Source organism: Notolepis coatsorum (genome assembly GCF_963971535.1).
Source record: "Notolepis coatsorum genome assembly, chromosome: 12".
NCBI classification, from domain to species: Eukaryota; Metazoa; Chordata; class Actinopteri; order Aulopiformes; family Paralepididae; genus Notolepis; species Notolepis coatsorum.
Window position 1 is genome coordinate 37,965,481 of NC_140176.1, and position 24,226 is coordinate 37,989,706.

A 24,226-nucleotide genomic window follows, 5' to 3' on the forward strand; every position below is an offset into this window, starting at 1 on the left:
ATGAGCTAAAATGTATTGCTGAAGGAAGAAGTGACCACATGATCACATTACATCACATTTGAATTACTTAGGTTACAAAATTGTATTGTCAGACAAGAAAGAATCAGTTGTTTTATTCTCTCATAGAAGAGGACATGTAACGTTGTTTTGCACCTATATGGTGAACCATTGATAGTATATGCACTAGAATTACATACAGAAGCGATGCATAAGACGTTTTATCTCCTCATTTATAGAGAAGAAATGGAGAAAATTGCCTGATTCTAAGTAAAGACCAACAAAACTGAGGCAATCACAGATGAAAGTGACACTCAAACTAGGGGTGGACGGTATGGTCTAAAATTTATATCACGGTATAATTTGAAGCATAGACGGTAACGGTATATATCACGGTATAATCGTTTTTGATCAAAATTTTTTTTTTATTTTATATAATTTTTTTTTTTTTTTTATAAAATATATATATTATATAATTAGACTTGTACTTGTATTATCTGCGAGACATCGCCACCACGCAACAAGCTCCACTGTCTGTGTGTACTCTAGTAGCCTCCAGCTACGGCCAGGTTTCCCCGGAGCTGCACCTGGACCTATACTCAGTAGCCTCGAGCAGAGCTACGGCCAGGATTCTCCGGCGCTGCACCTGGACCCTATTATATTGGAATAACGTTAGCAAGCCCTCAGCTCGAATACGCATCGAATCAGTGTTATAAGACATTGATATCAGGAGCTATCCGGCTAAGCCGGATATATAACGTTAATACAACGCCTCAGTGAATTATTTAGTTCAATGGGACATTTCGTTTTGAACGGTGAACTAACTCGCGTTAACGTGAGCTAACGGCTAACAGGTAGCACACACACGTCTCTCTCTACTAGACTTTGTGGAGCGTTTGTTGATGTCAGGAGCTATCGGTAGCTGGCCGACTAGATACCGTTCGGTTAGACAATGCCTCATCATGTATTAAACTAAAAGTGAATAGTTGACTGGGTCATTTTGTAACGGTAGCTAAGCTAACGTTAGCTCAGGGAGACGCCGCCGACAGCTGAGCTCCCGTGTCCCGTCCCACTAGACTACTAGATCCGTGTTTACATGCGTGCGGTAGGGGCTGGCACGCCCACTGCGCGAAGCCTCCTAAATAACTTTTTCCAGTTCGCACATATCTATTATCTATGACTAATTCTATCTATTTTTAGGGGCAAATGCGAGTGAAATAGTCGCGCTGTGGTTACATGACGTCATTGGTATTTTAGAGCTGCACTACCGGTTTAGACGGTATAGTCAAAATCCATACCGTAGAGCAAATTCATACCGTTTATACCGTATACCGTTTATACCGTCCACCCCTAACTCAAACTCAGGGTAAATACAACTGGATCCTAAGTAATTTCATCAAGAATCATCATAAAACGTGCAAAAATATATATATATATTTTTGAACAGTTTCCCATAATCAATCATGTTAGTTTTATTAACCACCAGGTTAACGGTTGTTAAAATGTTTTTGTACACATTAGCCTAATTATGCACACAATTTTGTTTTTTCACCCTGTGCAATCTGACCACACAGACAGTGCATGTATTTAATTGGTTTATTACGATGCCTGTATGCACAACGATCACATTAGCTCCCCAGAGTCACGACATGAACGACTGAAGGTATGCCAAGATATTTGCACAGCGATAGCTTCAAATGATTATGTTAATTGTTGTTTGATATCAGAGATGAGGACCACTCATTGATATAGGTATTTTGAGCGATTAATAAAAGAAAAGGGTGATATCTATTCCCACATCTCTGATATCAAAATAACACAGACCGCAGTCCAGTCGATCATGTCATGAATCATGTATGTAAATAATTCTATTAATCATGTATGTAAATAATTCTATTAATCATGTATGTAAATAATTCTATTTTAAACTATTATCCCCACTTTTACCTGTTCCAAACAATCCTGGTATATTATACATTAATCTCACCCACATTATAAGAAAGAAAAGTGAGTATTGTGGTATAATTATGTCCTCATGTAAATATATCCCCCTCCCCTGTGTTCCCTTTACCTGTGCCCCCCCCCCCCCCCCCTCTGTGGAATAAGACACTCCCCTCCCCTGTGTCCCCATTACCTGTACCCCCCCCCCCATCTGACCTATCAAATGGGACCACACCCCCTCCTGTTAACTATATAGATCTCCTCTTGAGATCTATCCAGGCTTCTTACCTGGGTAATTTCAGCTGATCACCTGGGGCGAGAGCCTCAGCCATTCTCTCTATGTATTCTATCTGTTTGGTTAATAAACCTTGTTATTATCCAAGCCTCGGTTGACTGAGACATTCTTCATCAGGATATCCACAAATATCCCACATAGGCCACAACAAAAACACGACAACACAAAACACATACATTTAAAACATTATAAGACTAACCTATCGCTAAAATTGTATACCCCACAATAACTAAAAACTGGTTGGAAACCCATTCAAACTATAGGGGGCTATTCCTCTATTCTGTCCATGAGCCACTTCCTGACGCTTCTCTTGAAGCTGTGGAGGCTCAAGCTCTGCTTGATGGGGATAGGCAGCTTGTTCCAATCCTGGGCTCCAGAGAAAGTAAGGGAGCACTGGCCCAGTTTGGATCGAAAAGAAGCAGGCTTCAGGTTTGCTATGCTTGCTCTAGTTCTGTGGTTGTGGGATTCGTTGACCGGGGTGAAGTAGTTCTGGAGGTATCTAGGGGACCTTTGGTTTATAATATTGTGCACTATGTTCAGTCTGAGCTGGGTAACTCTGGCCTCCACAGGAAGCCAGTTTAGCTCCTGAAAGTGACTCCTCCCTATGTGGGTGTGAGGGCCAAGACCCATTACCACCCATACCAGCTTATTTTGGGAAACCTGAAGCTTCTTTTTTATAGTCACTGTCAGGCCCTCAAACCACGATACGCTACCATAGTCAAAGTGGCAGAGTACTAGGCTATTTGCTAGTAGGCTGCCTGAGGCTATATCTGCCAAGGAGGTTGGCTTTCCTAGCTAGGTACCTGGTGCGGGCGTTGACTTTGCCCAGTACTTGGGAGGCCATAGCCTCCCCATCTAGGCTTCCGTCTATCATACAGCCTAGATACTAGTGTTGTCAAAAATATCGAAGTATCGATACATATCGATACTGAATATTTAAAAAGGCTTCGATACTCATTTCCCGAAGTACCGATACTTTCTGCAGTATCGGTACCAGCTGGCGAGTGTTCTACCGCAAGTTGTTGATGCGCTGTTCAGAGCGCTCAGCGTGCTTGCCCCCCCGGCTCCTCCGAGTCCAGCCCTCCCCCTCACAGAGTCACAGAGAGCCGTCTTCTTCAGTTAGTAAACAAACATTTTAGCTGAAGATGGTAAATGCAGAGCCTCCGCAACTTGTGCTTGTGGATAAAGAAAGCAGCAGAAGTGCTGTTTGAAGGTACTTCGGGTTTCAAGTAAACAACGAAGGACAAGCTACAAATGCCCCAATGCTATTTGCAAGCGGTGTTATAGCAGTGCCAGCGCCGATCTCCATAAAGAAATGAAAGAGGTTCGTGACAGCTGCTCTTTCAACGTCACTGTGACTGAAGCATTAAACCATTAACTCTAGTTTAATACATGATACGTTCGGTTGTCTACTGATGGCGCATAATATCAACAGCTGCTTCGTTGTAACGTTACAGCTACCAGCTAAAGTTAGCCCCCTTAGCTTAGCTGGCCACCGTTATAAATACTGCATGGAAACGGAGTAACGTTAACGTGTAAACGTTATGTCGAGGTCATACAATACTACAGTCGACATAAGGTTAACGTTACCCCGTTTCCACCAAGTGTTTAAATAGCAGCAATCTTGTTGAAAATGTAACATTACTAAAATGCTCCGAGCATAGCCTCTCTCTCTCTCTCTGTCTCTCTCCATCTACCGCTACCTCTCTCTCTCTCTCTCTCGCTCTCTCTCTCTCTCTCTCTATCTACCGCTACCTCTCTCTCTCTCGCTCTCTCTCTCTCTCTCTCTATCTACCGCTACCTCTCTCTCTCTCTCTCTCGCTCTCTCTCTCTATCTACCGCTACCTCTCTCTCTCTCTCTCTCTATCTACCGATACCTCTCTCTCTCTCTCTCGCTTGCTCTCGTTATCTTTAAATAAAAACTGTTACTAACTGTTCAGTTTGTGAGGTACATGCAACACAGATTACAGTGTTTACATCCGTCTGCTTGAGAAAATACCATATATATATATATTTTTTTTTTTGGTATCGAAATGGTATCGAAGTATCGATACTTTTCAAGGTATCGTATCGAAGTCGAAATTCCAGTATCGTGACAACACTACTAGATACTTTGCTTTTTTTTGCTGTTTTAGGGTTACAGCTCCTAAAGTGTAGGTTAGGCTTTGTTGTCGACTTGTATGCCCCTCAGAGAACCTAATGTACAGTCATACACCGTTTTGGCTCTGTACACCACCACAATGGACTTGAAATTAAACAATCAAGATGTGCTTTAAGTGCAGTCTTTCACCTTTAATTGTCCAATTACTTTTGGTCTTGTAAAAAGGGGGGTGCACCGTGCACCGTTCACCAGATTTGGGTGTAAATACCCTCAAATTAAAGCTGAAAGTCTGCACTTAGATGTTCCCATGTTCTTGGTTTCATTTCAAATCCATTGTGGTGGTGTACAAATATTTATGGAGCCGACTGTGTGCACAAGCACAGATTTTTTGTGTAAATGTTTTTCACAATATGTGACCTTTAGGATTTTTGGAAGTACACACACATCCCCCCACACACAGGCCTGGCGCCGGTGGGTCTTTTGTGAGGTCCAATCTTCTCTGTTCTCTTCTCATATTCATCACACATATTAGCTGTAGGTCACTCCTGTAGTTACTTATAGAACCCACTGTTATGTAATCAGCCAGCGGACCCAGACATCATCTCTCTCTGACTCAGATACAGGGAGGGGGAGGGAGGGACAAAAAAAGACATATGAAAGACAAAGAAATAGAGAGGAATAGAGAAGTGGATGGGGAAGAAGGGGAGGGATAGAGGGAGGGAGGTGGCAGGGGGAACACAAAAAGGGTTATGACAGAAAGAGAAAGTGAGAAGGAGAGAGAGAGAGGGAGAAAGGGAGGCGAGGGAGAGAGGGGGGGTGCACTGCACACAAAAAGAGACATGAGAGAAAGAAATAGAGATGGAAAGAAAGGTAGGGAGGGAGAGATAGATAGAGGTAGAGACTAGAACAGGAGTAACGCATAAAAAAGGTGATAGATGGTGAGAGAAAGAGAGAGATGAAAAGGGTTATTATGACAGAGATAGAAAGAGAGGGATGGAGAAATAGGTTACATAGAAATAGAGAGATAGGAACACAATATGATGAAAAGAAAGCGATACAGATCTGTACTATAGTTTAACTAGTGTAGTATGGCTAACTGGTGTACTATTAGTTTAACAGGTGTACTATAGTTTAACTGGTGTACTATAGTTTAACTGGTGTAGTATAGTTTAACTGGTGTAGTATAGTTTAACAGGTGTACTATAGTTTAACTGTTGTACTATAGTTAAACGAGTGTACTATCGTTTAACTGGTGTAGTATGGTTAACTGGTGTAGTATGGTTAACTGGTGTAGTATGGTTAACTGGTGTACCATGGTTAACTGGTGTAGTAGGGTTAACTGGTGTAGTATGGTTAACTTGTGTAGTATTAGTATGGTTAACTTGTGTAGTATGGTTTAACTGTTGTACTATAGTTTAACTGGTGTAGTATGGTTAACTGGTGTAGTATGGTTAACTGGTGTAGTATGGTTAACTGGTGTAGTATGGTTAACTGGTGTAGTATGGTTAACTGGTGTAGTATGGTTAACTGGTGTAGTATGGTTAACTGGTGTACTATAGTTTAACTGGTGTAGTATCGTTTAACTGGTGTACTATAGTTTAACAGGTGTAGTATGGTTTAACTGGTGTAGTATGGTTAACTGGTGTAGTATGGTTTAACTGGTGTACTACAGTTTAACTGGTGTACTATGGTTTAACAGGTATACTATGGTTTAACTGGTGTACTATCGTTTAACTGGTGTACTACTATCGTTTAACTGAACACTTGTCAACATCACCAGCAGATACCAATATGGTCACAGATATATCGTGCATCCCTAGAAGAAAGACATGTCAGACGTGAGGTTTTGACGGAGGGAAGGAGAGACAGAGAGAGAGAGAGGAGGAAAGAGCACAGGGGTAGAATGTGAAGGAGAGAACATTCTGGCAGAGAGAGAGAGACTTGGAGACGTAGCCTGGAGGGAGGGTTGTGTACACAAGCTCCTCTGGGAGCATGGCGTGACTAAAGGGAACATAAGGTGATTATTCTGCGTATTATTTATTACGGTTGTGGAACAGCAGGGGACAGATATGATTCCCCAGTAGATTAATTAAACCTTCGTTATTGATCCACCACACAACATACAGCCTGTTATCCAGCGCTACTGTGCTCTTGTGCTGCTGCAAGGGAGAAAGACACTATGCAAACTAGGGCCGACTTGACTAAAGACACTCTTAGTCCACTGATCAGTACTGTAGGGGTAGGAACCACCAGGGGCCCAGCGATACGATATTATCACGATACTAGTAGGGCTGGGCGATGACGATATTATATAAATATCGGGTACAGTTCATTAACGATACACTTTTTAAACGTATCGTGGATATCGTGATGTTTTGCCCAAGAGGCTTGTGTCGCGTCAATCTGGTCCACACGTTGACACTTTTGAACAGCGCCGCCCCACACACACACTACTGCAGGGCTATTCAACTGGCGGCCGCGGGATGATTCTGACCGGCCCGCCAAAGATTACATGATAATAAATTTTTTTTTTTTAAATATATTTTTTTATATATATATATATATATATATATATATATTTTTTTTTTTTACTTTTTTCTTTTCATGTCAACGTTAACACGCACAATTGAGCCAAAAGTCACTCAATTAATGACAGATTTCATTGATAAATTGAGGGAAAACTTTGCAAGTCGATTTGATGAATTTGACATGTCCAGAGAATTGATGCATTTTGTGAGCAACCCATTTGCCAATGTAGCTGCTATTTCCACAAAAGGACAAGAGTTCCTTGCATCACTTCACATTGATGAAGGTCTCCTGCAACTTGAAATAATTGACATGCAAGCATCATCTGCTCTGAAGCAGGCACTTGAGAATGAATCCACCACAACATTTTGGATAAAGTGTATTCATGTCAAGACATTCCCCAAAATAAAAACGCTGGCAATATCTGTGCTAACAATGTTTGGCTCAACATACACCTGTGAATCCAGTTTCTCTCACATGAATGCCATTAAAACAAGCAACCATGCCTCCTTGACAAATGAGCATTTGCATCACTGTTTGCGGGTAGCCCTCACTTCCTATGAACCCTCTTTCTCTGCCATTGCCCAGTCAAAGAAGTGCAATCGCTCTCATTAGATGTGTGTATGTAGGCTAGGCCTGTCTGCCCCCCACCCCCCTGATGTTTGAGAGTTAAGAGTCGACAATAAGTGCTAATAAGATGCTGTGATTTGCTGTTGTTGCACAGACATGAAGCACTTTTTCATAAGCTCAGCTGCACTATAAATGTGTTTTTTTGTTCAAGTGTTGATATTAGAATGTTCAGATGCACATCATGCACTTGTTTGTTTTTTATTTTATTTTTATATTGAAATGTTGAAGAGGAGATGTTGCAGTTGTTGCACAGTCATAAATGAAGCACTTTCTGCAGGAGATGTTGCAGATGTGGCACATAAATGAAGCACTTTTTTTGAAAAGTATACTACTTTTGCAATGTAGTTAAAGGGGAACTATCTTATAAATGGCCTTTTTCAGTGTTTAGCATTGTTTCCTAGCTATGTGGACTTATATTAATATGATCTATGTCTCTAATTCTCATATTGGCGCATTCTTCCAATTCTCCTCTCACAATATTCACCCTCACTGAACTGAGTCATCTGAAAATGTGCTGATTTGTGATGTCAGAGAGACACCGCTGCATGATAATCAGCTGAGTTTCCACACAGTTCCCACTGTGGTTGGAGCCCAGGCTCAAAACGGCTTAAGATCTTGAGGTAGAAAAATGCTGTTTTTGAGTACTTGATTAGAAATACAAAACAATGAATTAAAATAAAAATAAAAATTACAGAGGTGTTCCATAAACCCACAGGAATTGTGTAAAAGTGCCCAAATAGTGAAAGAAATAGTAAAATAGTTCCCCTTTAAATAAAAGTTGTGAAAATGTGGTTGCGTGTTGTGTCAAGTGTACATATATTCATAGCACGGGGAGGCGCCGTGGCAGTCCGGCCCCTGGCCCCTTGGGTTTCTGACAATGTGGCCCCCTGAACAATTTAGTTGAATAGCCCTGCACTACTGCATCAAAAGTTACTACTTATGATAACAAAGGCATTCGTTTTGTGGCATTAACGTTATATAGTTACACTTTCAATAACATCAGCGTATTTACATAGCAACGACCGAGGTCGACCTAGATATAGCAAGCATTAGTCGTTCATATCTCAGCCCGTGCTGACTCAGTTGTGCCCATTCTGCGGTCTGTTAATAACGTTTTCAATCAGACAGATGTATGGAAAGGCTTTTATTATAACATCCGTTGCAGTAAAATCATTATGCCTCCAGTCGTTTAGTCGTCCTGCGGAGCTAAAAGCTAAACGTCGGCTGCGGGGAGCTACCGCTGCCATTGTTGTTGTCATTGAGCTCTCCAATGGCGGAAGTAAAAAATGAATACGCGCTTGCCGATTGGTGCTAAGAACAGCAGGGCGGGTGCAAGCGATGTGACGTAATTGGCAGACGCGACTGTCAATCAAAATGATTCTGTTTGCCGACTGAATGAATGAAAACGTTATTAACAGATTGCAGCATGGGTACAATACAGTACAGCTCAATACAACAACAGTCAACAGTGGACTGGAGGATGCAGACCAGAGAAAGACTTTCGTCTTGTTTACATCAGGGTCCCCCATTTTCAATTCATCATATTTCATATCTAAATCATATAATATCTCATTGCTAAATATATGCAATATATAATCTAATAATCCAATAATCTAAATCTAATATATAATATAAAAATGCTAAATGCATGGGTATTTTATTTTGTCTTTAATGTTAGCTTGCAAACTCAAATACTGTCTTGGTAAGCCTCATAATGAATTGTTTGGGGAAAAAAAGAAAAACATCGTGATGCGTATCGTGTATCGCCGAAAGGTCAGAAAATATCGTGACATCATATTTAGGCCATATCGCCCAGCCCTAGATACTAGTCACAATATTGTAATAGTGATATATTGCGATTTATTACCTTTTTTCAACTGCAAATTATTTCCCCAACGGAGACCAGATACTGTATAAACATCCGTTTGTTCACCTCAGCAAAATGGGATTGTCAAGCATTATTTATTTTAAATATTGATACTTGCCGTCAGTGTATCGATATAATAACATGATATATTACTGTATCGACTTTTCCCGCCACCACTACTGATAAATCACAGGATTTTTCGACTAATTGATTAGTTGATTTAAATCAAGAAATCTATAATTTCTTTACATTTTGTTTTCCACATGCAAAGATGCAGAAGGACCTCTTTAAATATAGTGCTTACCAGAGCTTAGACACAGTAAACTTTGCATAGTAAATTCAATTTGAGTAAAATGTACTCAGTTTGAGTAAAATTTACTCTGTGAAAGTTACTGTGTAGTTTTTCAGGAAAAAACTCAGCATTGAAAAAAGGATAAAAATTGTCTAATCAACTAACAAAGTCTTGGTCTACGATTTAGTAAATGATAAATGGACTGCATTTATATAGCAGCTTTTATCCAAAGCGCTTTAGAACTTATGCCTCACATTCACCCGTTCACTCACACATTCACACACCGATGGCGGAGGCGACCATGCAAGGTGCCGACCTGCTCATCAGGAGCAATTAGGGGTTAAGTGTCAACAACACTACTGTTCTCCCTGTACACCAACAGCTGTGCCTCTCTCCACCCCTCGGTCAAACTCCTGAAATTCGCTGACGACACCACCCTGGTGGGTCTCGTCTCCAGGGGGGACGAGTCGGTCTATAGGAGGGAGATCGAGAGGCTGCAGAGCTGGTGCAGCTGCAACAACCTGGAGCTCAATGCTCAAAAGACAGTGGAGATGGTAGTGGACTTCAGGAAGAAAGCAGCCCTGCCCCCTCCCATCATACTGGGAGGCACTCAGGTGGCCTCTGTGGAGTCTCGGCATGACCATCTCCCGGGATTTGAAGTGGGAGCTCAACATCACGGGCCTGCTCAAGAAGGCCCAGGGGAGGATGTTCTTCCTCCGGCAGTTAAACAAATATAAACTGCCGAGGACCATGATGGCCCAATTCTACACGGCCATCATTGAGTCCATCCTCACCCACTCCATCATCTCCTGGTTCCCCGCTGCAGCGGCAAAAGATCTCGCCAAGCTGCAGTGGGTGATTCGCTCCGCGGTGAGGGTGATCGGCTGTCCCCTGCCCTCCCTCAGGTCCCTGCACGACTCCAGGGCGTAGAAGAGAGCGAGGAAGATCATGGCCGACCCATCCCACCCCGGTCACAGCCTCTTCACCCTGCTCCCCTCTGGGAGAAGGCTGAGGATCCCAAAGGCTATGAAAGCTCGTCACAGACTGAGCTTCTTCCCCTCAGCCGCCAGGCTGATCAATGCCTCAGGTCCCCCCCCCCCCCCCCTCTGCCCCCAAGTGACACTGGCACAATGACACTGACTGCACTGCACTAGTCCTTACTGGAACTCTGCACTTATATATATATATATATATATATATATATATATATATATATATATATATATATATATATATATATATATATATATATATATATGTATTTTATTGATTAATCCTCCACTGCACTGTTTCTTGTCCTGTGTCTGTGTTGGTGTTGTCGTTTACTGTGAAAAAAGAAAGGAAAAAATGCATACACTGTATTGCTGCAACAATTACCAATGTGTTTTTACACAAATGGCTTAATAAAGGAATCTGAATCTGAACACGCTGCCGGGTGGAGCCAGAATCTAAACGGGAACCTTCCGATTACCAGGCGACCGCTCTACCTCCTGAGTCACTGTTGCCCCAAAACCGTCACCCCTAAACTAATTAATCAACTAGCAGCGTAATCAGTCACGGCTGAAAAGTCAGGAGTTGAGGTTCAGGGACATGGAAGTGACAACAAAAGAACATTTTGTGCAGATTTTGGATGGAACATGAAAATAGAATTAATTCGTATACTCTTTTTTTTTTTTTATTATTTTTACTTTTTATTTTTTTATACTTTTGTTTGAGGGGGGGTTGGTAGTACACAAACACTTGACCTCCATGCAAAGTTTCAACCTCTTAGGGTGGAAACTGTGGCTGCTAGAGGGTGGGGCATGTTTGGTTTGTTGGTTTGGGGACCAACCAACTGACCGACCGACAGAGCGACCTATAGAGCTGGTTAAGCTGGTCGCAGCTTAAAATATTTCCTGCAAGACCTGCAAGATCATCACAGAGGAGCAGCCTTGGGCCCTTTCATGCTCATTCAAATTTGAGAAAGACATTTCCTGTTGCTCAATCTCAGTCCATCTCATAGTCAAATCCACAATTATGTTTGATTTGATTGTACCATATGTCGCAGATGCTGCTCATGCGTTCTCTTCCATGTCTCTGAGCGGTGTCCGATTGTGCTTTCATGCGTGTACTGACCACTTGTGCCATTTCAGTAATAGGTAATAAAGGGTTTTCCCATTGTGGGATCAAGACGAGTACTACAACTAAACTGCTTCTACTGTATAACATTCAATTGTGTTCACCCTTAGGGAAACTACAGTATAAATGACAATAAATATAGTGTGCGCAAATGTAAAGGTGCTCACACTATTTGTATTTAATAATACATCCAGACAGAGCTTTTGGCAAGTCTGCAAAGTATTGCTTTTTAAACGGCAGTATAAACCATTGCTTTTCACAGTGTCCATTTTGACTCGTCATAGCAAGGTTGGGCTGGTATTGTTTGAAATTGTTCGATACTGGTGCCAAGTTATATGCATTGCTTGTGCTACATGAGCCAATAAGAGGCTTTATTACATTTTAGACTGGTAGAAGAAACAGCCAATTACCACCCTTGTATCTTGGAACAAACATGCTTATTGGCTCACTGCAGCTGATGAGATCAAGTACTTAGGTAATGTGATGACACAGCATGTTTCGATACTTTATAGCAGAGGTGGGACCAAGTCATTGTTTTGCCCAAGTTCAAAGTAAGTCTCAGGTCTTTACACTCAAGTCCCACGTCAAGACTGGCTCACCTGCCTAGCATGCATGTCTTTTGGTGTTGGAGGAAATCCACAGGGGGAACATGCAAACTTCCCACAGAAAGGCCTCCTATCGGGGTTCGAACCCAGAACCTTCTTGCCGAGAGGCAACAGTGCTAACCACTGTACCACCGTGCTGCCCAATATTAAACACGTCTACCACTGCCAGGATCAATTACCGCTGTAGCCACCTGTACATAAACACATGCACATTGCACTCAGTAGTGTACGGTGTCACTTTACCTTTCACCCCAAATGTAGATTACTGGTAAACGGGAAAGGAAAACACTGTTCCTTTGAAAAAGGAACTGGGGCTTTGCGTTTTTTTTTTTTTTGGTATGTGGTCTATTTGGAGAGATTAGGATTAACCCTTAGAGACCCACCGTTGTCCGTTTTAGAGGGACATAGTAGGTCAACAGTAGATGCCACATAGAAGAAAATCCATTCGAGAGGCAGCTCAGCACGGTGTGTCAAGTCTTTCTAGTTATAAATCTGTAATAAACATTGTGTTTTGGTTAGGCGCCTATTCACATTTGGTGTATAAGGGCTTAGAAAATAATGATGGAAGTGTATGATAAGATAAGATGATCCTTTATTAATCCCCTTGGGGAGATTCGGGTGTCAAAGCAGCATGGGGGGGGATACATGGGGGGGGGGGGATACAGAGCTTCACAGTCCAGTATCTTTATAGTGGCCATTCCTATGTTCAATTATGTCTCATAGGTTGTTGCAGCGATTTATGGGTTGATACCATTTCTTACTCAGATTTGGTGCAAATAAATGTAACCAGTCGAGAATTTTGACCAGTCAAGAATTGATAAACAACATGGTCGGAAATCGCTCCATAATACCACATTAAGATGCCGATACCTTGAGGAACACCATAGAACAATCCATGCTGTGATTTGGTATCAAAAACGTTTTTGACATTTGGAAAGTTCTTTAAGAATTGCATTTTTCCACCATTGGATGGCAAGCACTTCAACTCTGTATATTGCTCAGAAAGACCCCCCGCCCCCCCGTATAGCAAGCCATACATCCACTGAACGCCCTCCGTCTCTAGTTTGTTATTGTAAAGTTTCATGAGGCTGTGATCATCCTAGAGGTCACAATAGATCATTTTATACAGTGAGGTCAAGCTACAAGAAATGGTCACTATAATGAAATGGCCACTATGGGGGCTAACGTCATCACACATAAATACAATTGGGCTAGGAGCCACAAGAGTTTCAGCTTTCCAGTCATACGTACCGAATGTATGCAATTCCAAGACTTTTAGTATGCAGAAATGTTCAAATACACAGGCAAAAATAACACATTTATACTGCATTGGATCTTGCCCAAAACTGCATGGGATTAGCATAAGGTGGACATGTCTATAAAAGGGGAGACTCGTGGGTACCAATAGAACCCATCGTCATTCCGATATCTTAAGGTGAGAGGTTAAGGGACCCCTTTGAAAGTGGCCATGGCAGATTTCCCTCGCCAGAATTTTTTACCAACTTTGGAGCATTACTTAGCCCCCTCCCTGACAAGGTAGCATGACATGGTTATCAACTGGGTAATGGGTAGCAATCGATTCCTTAGGTTGTCTAGTTTCATGCTGTACCAGTATCTTCTCTAGCTTTAAAACTGAGCTCGCTGTGGGCATCTAAGGGTTACAGAAAAATTGGGCTACCTGACAAGGAATTCTATTCTTAGCCAGCTGTTTACTGTACCAAACAGTGGCTGATTTAGACGTGGTAGATAATCTTACCTTTCACTACACTGTATTTTATTATAGTACTATAAATGGCTCTGCACACTAAGACATAAGGCTGTCACTTCTGCGTTTCAAAGACTTTAATAGTCAATATATTTTCAGCAGGAGGTTTACAGATGTTTGAGCTTTTTGCCTGTGACCCTTCCACTTGAATAGGATTGAGCACATTAAAAGTCTTTAAAACAAGGAGGCCATAGCCAGTCATCTTCTTGTGTTCAAAGACTTGTACACTTTAATACTAAAATAACTAACTAATAATAGATGCTAATTTGATTGACTTGCTGATTCCTCGCCCATAAGATGAAACACGTGTCTGTAACAATTCCCTGTTACCCCCTTGAACCTTTGTGCATAAGAACGTTCTTAATGGATTCTAAAAGTGAGATGACCTCTCTGACTGTTCTGAATCGTCCATTCTATCAGTCGAGCTCTTTGGTGGTGTCACTAGTATCCCATAATGCTCTAGCAGCAAGAATGCAGTGAAATGGCTGGTTTCCAGGAAGTGCCAGAGTGGATGTGTTTGATTGATAGGCCCCTGGGGAGATAAGGAGGGTTCTGTTTCACAGTGTGTGCGCGTGTGCGTGTGTGTGTGTGTGTGTATTATGTGTATTATGTATGTGTTGTGTATGCATCTGTGCGTGTCAGTATCTGTGTGTATGTGTATGTGTATTATGTATGTATCTGTGCATGTCAGAATCTATGGGTGTGTGTGTGTGTGTGTGTCTGCACTCTGCAGTGACTGTGTACTGGCTGCTGGCTGTCTAGCTGCATTCTCAGGCCTCCCCCTGCCTCCATTCCATTGCAGTGTTCTGTCATTTGCAAGCATTCCAAGTGACCCCTACTCCAACCTGGGGCAAGAGACCGGCTTCCTACACACTCTGATGAAACCAACAGAACATTCCCATCGTCGACACTTCAGGACCGCAGCCTTCACACACACACACACACTTGTGACTCGACAGTCACTGACTCGCGTATTGTACGGTCGGCCCTAAAAAGTCGATTTCGAGGAGCTCCTTGCCTGTAGCGACAGAAAAGGAGTGCCTTTTGTTTTGCAGTGATGAGGAAAGCAGCAGAGGCGAAGTAGCTGGAGGCATAAAAAGGAAATATGCCGTTGGCCTCCCTGGCCGGTGTTATGCAACCCGAGAGAGAACAGTTTGAACATGTAGCCTGTAGACGAATGTGTAGGTTTTTTTTGGCACAGGAATCATGGCCGTATTAGCTCACAAAAGCTTTGCGATAAGACGTGGGGAGAAACAGCTGAGGTTTTATGATGTAGGCCAAGATCACTCAATCCACTGAGCACACAGATGCACACAGCTATGCTTTTAAAATGCTGATGCGGTATACTTTGAAAAAGAGACATTTAGAAACATTAGACAATACTGGCCTGTAAGGCACCCTGGTTTTGCTGTGCTATTGTTAGACAGGATTTTGCCAGCTTGGCTTACTCTCAACTTAGGCCTATCCGATAGGATAGTTCTGACAATTTATCAAATATATCATGCCAGGGTACCTTGTGTATACTGCACTTTGTGTTTACTCTTACCCGTAGTATACATTCAGATTCAAATTCTTTATATTATTACGTATAATATAACAAATAGGGCATATTATTATACCATGTTATCTGCACCTTTCATTTTTCGGATATTCAAATCTAATTTTATTGCCTATATTTATGTCTTTCTACCATTACCCTGCCCATACCTCCCCTCCCCCATACATGTATGATGTCTTAATTTCCGAAAGGGGATCAATAAAGGAATATCTTATCTTTATTCTTTGCAGACATTACTGGTTATGTATATTGTATATTTTGTATAGCGTTTGCTGGTCTTTATTCTTATTTTTTTTACTGTATGAAGCACAATCTCAGGGGGCTCATACAGAACCACGCATTTCACTATAATGTACCTTATATGTGACAAATAAAACAAAACTTGAACTTGAGGCAGAATGCTCATTGAGAGAATGTGCTGTATCGGATACAAAGCTCTTGTGCAACCTCTCCTCGTTTCCCCTTCATGGCTCAACACCACAGCCGGGAGACCAAGGCCAAACCGCGGCGAGACTGCGGCTCATGCATGCGCCGCTCTGGGCTGGAGCAGCCTTAGCTTCAGGCACATCGGGATATCTAGGATCAACGTAATCCTCGCTAAACCCTCACCGTTACAATTAGGCCCAACGTCAAATGTCACTGTCGAGATCTACTACTATAGTATCGTATGCCTTAATCTGACTTCAGTTCACTTCATCAACAAAGTCCTTTCTTCTACCTGTCAGGCACATTATACGCTCGCCAGGTAAGAAGCCCCAGCAAGCCTGGGTCTCAGGGAGACATGCCTCCCGAGGGTCTGGCTGAGGAGGAGATAAGGATGCTGCCTGCAACACAATCTTCTATGGCCCGTGAAGGACAAATCAATATTTATCTGCCCTTAATACCATACCGGAATAGTCATAAATATATTGTGTGAGACAATCAAGTAGGGATGGGCGTTAATTCAATATCATCATTTATCGTATTGGGAACATTTGGAGATTAAATTATGATATTGACGTTAGCAGCGTTGATAAGAAGAGGCTGTTTGCCAAAAATGATGTTGTTTCAACAAATGTATTCACAAAATAGATTACCATCCAAACGTTATTGAAGACTCCTGTGACCAGTAAGTACTATGTACTACATACACACCTTTCCTAACCATTTGCTACTATTGTGGGCAAATTGAATGCGTATACGCATAATCGCATATACAGCTCTTTAATGGCTCAGATTTGGATGTTTAATGCGAGATGTTGCAGGCTTTCACTCTCATGCATTCAACACACACACATTTATTTATTTAATTAAATCGTAGCCTTATTTTGCGGTTATATAATTGCACAGGCGCTGACATCGCAATTGTGAATAGATTAATCGTGCAGCACAACTAGATAACCAGCTATGTTTTGTACATAAATTCAACACTAGCCAGGACCCTGTCGCTCCATAATAGTTAGCCTATCCAAATCCAAAGGCTTCAATACAAACATTTTAAGAAATAAAACATATCAAATCGGCACCCAAGTATGATGATTGTATGGAATCGGGAGATGAGCACATCGTCCAGCCCTGAAATATATGAACAGAGACAAGAAATGAGTGCTGCTCACTTTGAGAGCTTAAACGCTAGGGTTTGAAAGCTTGGCGTTGCTAATAAACATTTAAAATAATTTGTATAAACTCGTCAACACGGCTTTATTTCCAGCTTTGGGTGCCTGATGCGCCTGCGCTGTGAGCAGAAAATAAAGCTGTGTTGACTAGTTTATTAAAATTATTTTAAATGTTTATTAGCAACGCAGAGCTTTCAAACCCTAGCGTTTGTCTGTCCGAAACCCTTGTGCAACTGTGAGTACCTTTGAAATTTCTTTGAGACGCCTGTACGACAAGCGTTTTGATAAGAGAAAAGCGAGACAGACTTAATTGTAGGATTTTTCAATGGTCGTATAAGGGACGGTGTATTCACTCCTATACTTCATGTGATGATATGTCAGGAATTCATTGCATGATGAGACCCGAACACATACAGTGACTTGATAAGCCGTTTTAGCCCGGAGGGGTGTCTTTAGTATTCTTGTCTGTTTCAGACCAACGGGATACATAATACAACCGGGGACTAACAGCAGAGGGAGAGCTAGCTAGTAGCTAGCTATCTTACTGCTTAGCTAGAGCCATATGAAATCCGTTTTATTTTTTTCCAAATTCCATTTAATTTTTTTCCAAATTCCGTTTTTTCCGTTTTAATATTTCAGAATTCTGTATTTTGCTTTGTACGCTAATTTTACCATCAGAAATAGTGTCTAATAAGTGGGAATGAATATATGTCCACAATTTAATAAGATATAACAGTCCATTTAATAGGGCTGTCTTAAATACTTCGAAGCTTCGTTCGATGGGCATGGGATTCAAATATGAAAATAAAATTCGATTATTTAAAAAAAAATAATAATAATTATATATATTTTTGCAAAATCAACTCTGCCTCTCTTTGTTAACTACAACAAGCAATGCTGTTTGTTATTTAAGATGAGGTCGGACTCGGCACTGACAGATTTGTGTTCATTGTGCTGCTTTTATAAAGCCTCAAATGACGGCTTACAATATTTCATGAAAGCAAAGTGTTTTGTTTGTCTAAGATTTAAAAAGGTTTAAACTTTACAGCACTGACAAAGTTGAACAAAGTGCTGTACAAGTCCCACAACATTAAAAAAAAAAAAAAAAAAAAAAAAAAAATTTTATAGTCGATTCCATTTTTATTGCTCAATTCCGCGATTCCGTCCGCGATTCCGTGATCGCGGATTCCATATGGCTCTATGCAGCTTAGCATGCCTGATGTGTTGGCTGGCTAGCATCCAGCTTTGTTATGGCCACACCCACTTCTGATCATCAAATCAAATCCTTCCCGATATCAGGTCCCGCCTTGTCTATCATGTTCGCTCTGAAATACGTCATGCTAAGGAAGCTTGATGGCTGCTGTTTCACTGTGACTTTAACTATTTTGTTTAGGTTTGAGAAGCATCTCTCTCTCTCTCTCTCTCTAATCTAACATACTTAGATAAAAACTTAAGAGTAAACAAACAATGTCTTCTTTTTTAATGTGCCTGTGCTGCTTTGCAAATACTCCAGATGACAGAGGGATGGAGGATAGGCAGCACTATTGCTCAGATAGGTCAATTACTATCTGAATGTGAATAGGCCTATCTCAAATCCCCACTCTTTTCACAATCCTCTAATCACGAGTGTTGCATCCGAGGAAAGCAACAGTTATTGGAGGATCAAATAAAAGTGGGCAGGGTTTGAGATAGGTCAATTCGTACCATTATTACTACTCCTTTAACTAACTGCTACTCTGGATAAAAACATGCATATTACTGTCCAATATAGTATACCAATTCCAAATTCAAAGATTACCATGTCTATTTATTTCAAGATGACTTTTACAGCATTTCTGTTTCATCAAACAGGGGAATAACAGGACAGATAGGGGAACGGGGGGGGGTGAATGAATGAATGAATGAAAACTTTATTTAACAGATTGCAGAATGGGTACAATACAGTACGGCTCAATACATACAATTGTTAAGGGGATGCAGACCTGAGAAAGACGTTTGTCTTGTTTCCATCAGGGTCCCCCATTTTCATTTCATATAGACATTTATGACATACACAACATACATGACATTTATGGCATAGGGACATATAGGTATTTAGTACTGATACATTTGTGACATAAGCGGTATTCAAATATACAGTACTGATACCCCTAGATTCTGACAGAGTATATACATATGATGGGGAGGGGACTGTACATTAGGAGGGGGTGGGTGGGTGGGAGGGAAATATACATACGGCGGGGAGGGAATATATACATGCGGTGGGGAGGAGACTGTCTATTAGGAGGTGGTGGGGGTTTTGGGCATTTACGGTGGCCAGTTTCGAATTGCAGCCTCCCGTAGGTGCTCTTTAAGAGCGGTTTTGAATGTGGGCAGGGATTCACATTCCTTTACAGCTTAGGGTAGGGCGTTCCACATTGTTGTGGCATAATTGCGAAACGTGTTTAGTCCCTTGTTTGAGCCGAATCTGGGTTTAACATGATTTGTTGAGCTTCCTCTGGTGTAGTGGTTGTGGTATTCACTGACCTTTGGGAAGTATTTTGACATGTACATGGGCACCCCGGTCGTATAGTGTATCTTGAAGACCAGGCCCATTGCAAGTTGCTGTACTCTGTCGTCTACTCTAAGCCATCCTAGGTTGTCAAAGTGGGCAGGGGTGAGGTGGGTTCTGGGGTTCAGGTCAAGTAGTAGTCTGACCAGTTTGTTTTGTTTTGTTTGTAATTTTGTTTTAAGCGCCTTTGAGGTGCTTTGGTACCATGAGGTGCACGCATAGTCATAGTATCCTTGAATGAGTGCTCCTGCCAGAGTCTTCAGGGTATTCTTGTTTACCAGAGAGGAGATCCGGTACAAGAATCTAGTTCGTTGGTTGACTTTTTTTATTACATTGGATGCCATTTTGTCACAGGAAAGATTTGCCTCTAGGATGGAACCCAGGTAGGTAATTTCGTCTTTCCTTGTGACAATATTGTCACCCACTGTAACTGAGAAGCCGTCGGTCTTGCTGAGTTTGTTATTTGAACCGAAGAGAATGGACTCTGTTTTGCCCATGTGTAATGATAGTTTGTTATCAGCGAGCCATATGCAGATTTTGCCTAGTTCCGTGCTGAGGGTTTTTTCAACCTGCAATTTGTTCTTGTCAGAGACCAGCAGGGCTGAGTCGTCCGCAAACAGGAACAAGTTGCAGTCACAGGCTGACGACATGTCATTTGCATAAATTAGGAAGAGTAGCGGTCCTAGTATGCTTCCTTGTGGAACACCACAGCTCACTGTGAGGGGGGGGGATAGAGTACCGTTTACCTCTACCATCTGTTCTCTCCCCTCCAGGTAGGATTGCATCCAGCTCACTGATAAGCTATCAAAACCAATTGCTTTTAGCTTGTCCATTAGAATGGAGTGATTGACAGTGTCGAAGGCCTTTTGTAGGTCCAGCATGACCATGCCGCAGTATTTGCCCGCGTCCACCTCTTGTTTGATGTGGTCGTTCAAATAGAGGAGGCATGTGTCAGTGGAGTGGGACGTTCTGAAGCCAGATTGGAATTCGTAGATTAGATTTTTCTCCACCAGGTACTTTTCGACCTGTTCGTAGACTATTTTCTCCATGACTTTCGAGATGGAGGTAAGAATAGAAACAGGGCGGTAGTTGCCTGGGTCTAATTTGCTGCCCTTTTTGTGCAGAGGGGTCACTCTCGCAATTTTGAAGTCCTTGGGGACGTGCCCCTGTTTTATAGAGAGGTTTATTATGTGTGTGATGACTGGGGTGATGGCGGCTGCTGCGTCTCTGAGGAATTTGGAGGGGATGTTGTCATGGCCAGTGGCCTTGTTAGGTTGGAGGGCACTAAATTTTTTGAGTACCTCATCGGTTGTTACCATTTCAAGTTTGAAGTCGTCTTTGTGGACCCCTAGGTTTTTGTAGTATGCTACTATGTGTTCTACCCCATAATGCCCTGAGTGGGAGGGTAGTTTGTTTACCAGTGTTGTGGCTATGTTTGTGAAGAAGATGTTTAAGTAATTGGCTACATCCAGCTTGTCTGTGATGAGCGTGTTGTCCGTCTTTATGTTTATGTTTGAGAATCTGGTTTTAAGTTTTTTACTGCAGCCTAGTTGATTATTGAGTAATTTCCAAAGTTCGCTGGGTTTGTTTTTGTTTTCCTCAGTTTTGTCGTTGATGTGTTGGGTGGTATGATCATGTGTGACTGACAAGGTCAAAAGCCAAGGTTGGGTCATAATCTGACTTGTTGGGTTACTTGGGTACATGCCTCTAGGCCAGTTTGTCATTGCAACACTGCCACACATCTATCGCAAGCAAAAATCGAGCCGTTCTCAAATATAATCCTATCTGATTAAATAGCGGTAAATAACAACTTGAACCCACACCGTTGCGTGCATGCGTGTGCGTCTGTATACGGCATGCGGTTTAACCCCCTAAGCCACCATGACATCCCGACTGTATTTTTTATTGTATATTTTTTAGCCGAATCCAGATTACTGACGAGGCCCTATGCTATGGTGCTGCCAGGAGGAGGAAACAGTGGGATGTCTTCTGCCTCTGTCTCTCATTGAGTGCAGCGAGGAAGAGGCAGACCAGAGAGATAAGCTCTCTGGCATGGGAAGATCTGCTCTCTCATGACACATGGCCCCAATGGCTTATCCTGCATGTGCACAACAGGAAACCAAAAGAAGGGTTAGCCTGACACACACACCAAAATCATAAACTGGAGGGTAAGCAAATTGTACTTACACAGAGCTTACTAAAGCAAACATAACGGGTGTGAGACGCTGTTAGGTCAAAGCACATTTGCATTGACGGCACTACAACCGCTGGGCAGCTGTCATCTCGGATTTGTCTATCAGGCATCTCTCTCACTCACTCTCACTCACACACACACACAACTGTATATGGCCTAAACGGCCCCTCATATATTCATATTCATATACATATACATACACACACACACATGCTAGAGGTTGACACAGTGAGAGCAAGGGAGAAAGAAAAAAACATTTGGATCAGATGGTCTGACTCACCGAATGGTTGACTCCCCACATCAGAACACTGAGTAAAGGGTCGCTGGCGCGGAAGAGCTTCACTTTCTGGGCGACAAAATGTTTCTTCTTGGTCTTGGTTTTGCTCGCAATAGCTGCGGCAATGCTGCTCGCCGTAGCCATCTTTCAGGAGAATAGTCTATCGGCTGGTTATTGCGGTCGGTGTGTTCCACGTTACAGTCGTGATGACAGGTCGCCTCCTCGTCTTGAAGCTGCGGCCCCACCAGCTCAGTGAATGCCGACACTCTGCATTTATAGGCAGCGAGCGACTGAGAAAAGACAACACGTAACGTTATTATTATCCAGATTCTGTTCTCTATTTCTTCCCCGGCTTTCGCTGTCGTTGTTGTTGTTGTGGCCCCCGAAACCTGGCGACGATTTCTAAGAAGAAACGCGCCGTGTTTTAGTGTTTAGCAATCCGCCACTTCCCCCCAACGAGCCCGCATCACAAGTCAGCCCTCCTTCCTTCCTTCCTTCCTTCCTCCACTCGTCGCTTCTGACTCCAAGCTGACGGAAGCCAGCCAGCCGCTCACCGTGTAGCAGGGCGATGATAGAAAACAAAACGGCCGTTTTTTCCTCCAGGTGGGGAAAAAAAATTATGAAACGCGGCGCTCCCGTGTCAACTGATTTCAGAACACGGACGTGTTTGAATTATTTCGCATTCGGCACACGTAGTCAACGCTGCTCGGTAGCTACTACTACTACTAGTTGACGTAAACCTAAGTAACTAAGCCTGGTGGTGGTGGGGTTCTCGAACTGGCGAGTCCTCCTCCTCCGACCTTCGCTGGCGAACACAAGCTATAGCTTAGCTAACTCACTCACTCACTCACTCACAGCCGCCTCGGTCACGGCGCACTGCACTCAGAGCAGCACCGGCCAGCTGGCAGATCTCCGTGTTGCTGGTTATTATAGCTAACTGTCTTTAGCCACCGAGCTATAGCTGAGCTCTCTCTCGCTCTCCCTCGCTCTCTCTCTCGGGTTTACATTAAAGCTATGTGCTGCTCGGACCCCCCGGGTTCGGTGTGTTGTTGGCTCCACTGACAGCTCGACGGTGGGAGGTGACAGCCTGCGTTCCCTCGTGCAGACAGACACAGTCCCCTGCTCTGATTCGCTGCAATGACCCTCCCCTCCCCGTGCGCCTCTGCTACAGTTCTTTTTGAGCACACAGCCTTGCACTTACATATTCAGACAGTGTAGCAAGTGTTTTTACGATTTAATAACATCTTGTATAACTGTTTTGAACGGCTACCAAATGGTTCCCTCGTGAGTATGTATTAGGTGCGCTGACTGTAAGTGGTATTTGTTTGTGTGAAGATAAGTGAGACAGGAACCAAGCATTTCACTGTAATGTACACGTGTACCTTATATGACAAATAAAACTTGAACTTGAACTACAGTAGAGTTCTCTCTCCTGATTGGATAAAGTGTCAACGGGATACCAGAACATTTATTTTGTGTTTATGTAGAGCGGGGGGGGGGGGACTGGGAGAGACCTACATTACTGACCAAACACTCTATATCAGTGATGACTGTTGGAATGTAGGGCTATTTAACACTTGTTTTAACAAAGAGATACCACTTACAGCACATTTAACATCTTGTATAACTGTTTTGAACGGAGTAGCAAGCTTGTGTGCGTGGTGGGTGGTAGGCTACCAAATGATTCCCCAAATGATGTACATTACAGTGAAATGCTTGGTTCTGTATGAGCCCCCTAAAATTGTGCTTCATACAGTAAAAAAGTAAAAAGAATAAAGACCAAACACTATACAAACTAAAGTACAAAATGCAAAAATGAGGTAGAGATTGAGTGCAAATCTTTTAGTAATAAATAGATAATATATGGTGCAGTGTTAAAGCGTCTAAGTGAATGTTAAAGGTGAATGTTTAAAG

The 24,226-nt window shown here is 42.4% G+C and overlaps 1 protein-coding gene across 1 annotated transcript in view; it reads right to left on the reverse strand.

The window, feature by feature from the left end:
- The window catches only part of pip4k2aa (phosphatidylinositol-5-phosphate 4-kinase, type II, alpha a), a 128,267-nt gene extending 105,577 nt beyond the window's left edge, over positions 1–22,690 (reverse strand). Inside the window, exon 1 of the mRNA XM_084326052.1 lies at positions 22,316–22,690. Coding sequence (XP_084182178.1) covers positions 22,316–22,456 — 141 coding nt within the window. The 5' untranslated portion in view covers positions 22,457–22,690. The remainder of the gene's footprint in view (positions 1–22,315) is intronic.
- Positions 22,691–24,226: the final 1,536 nt, after the last annotated feature.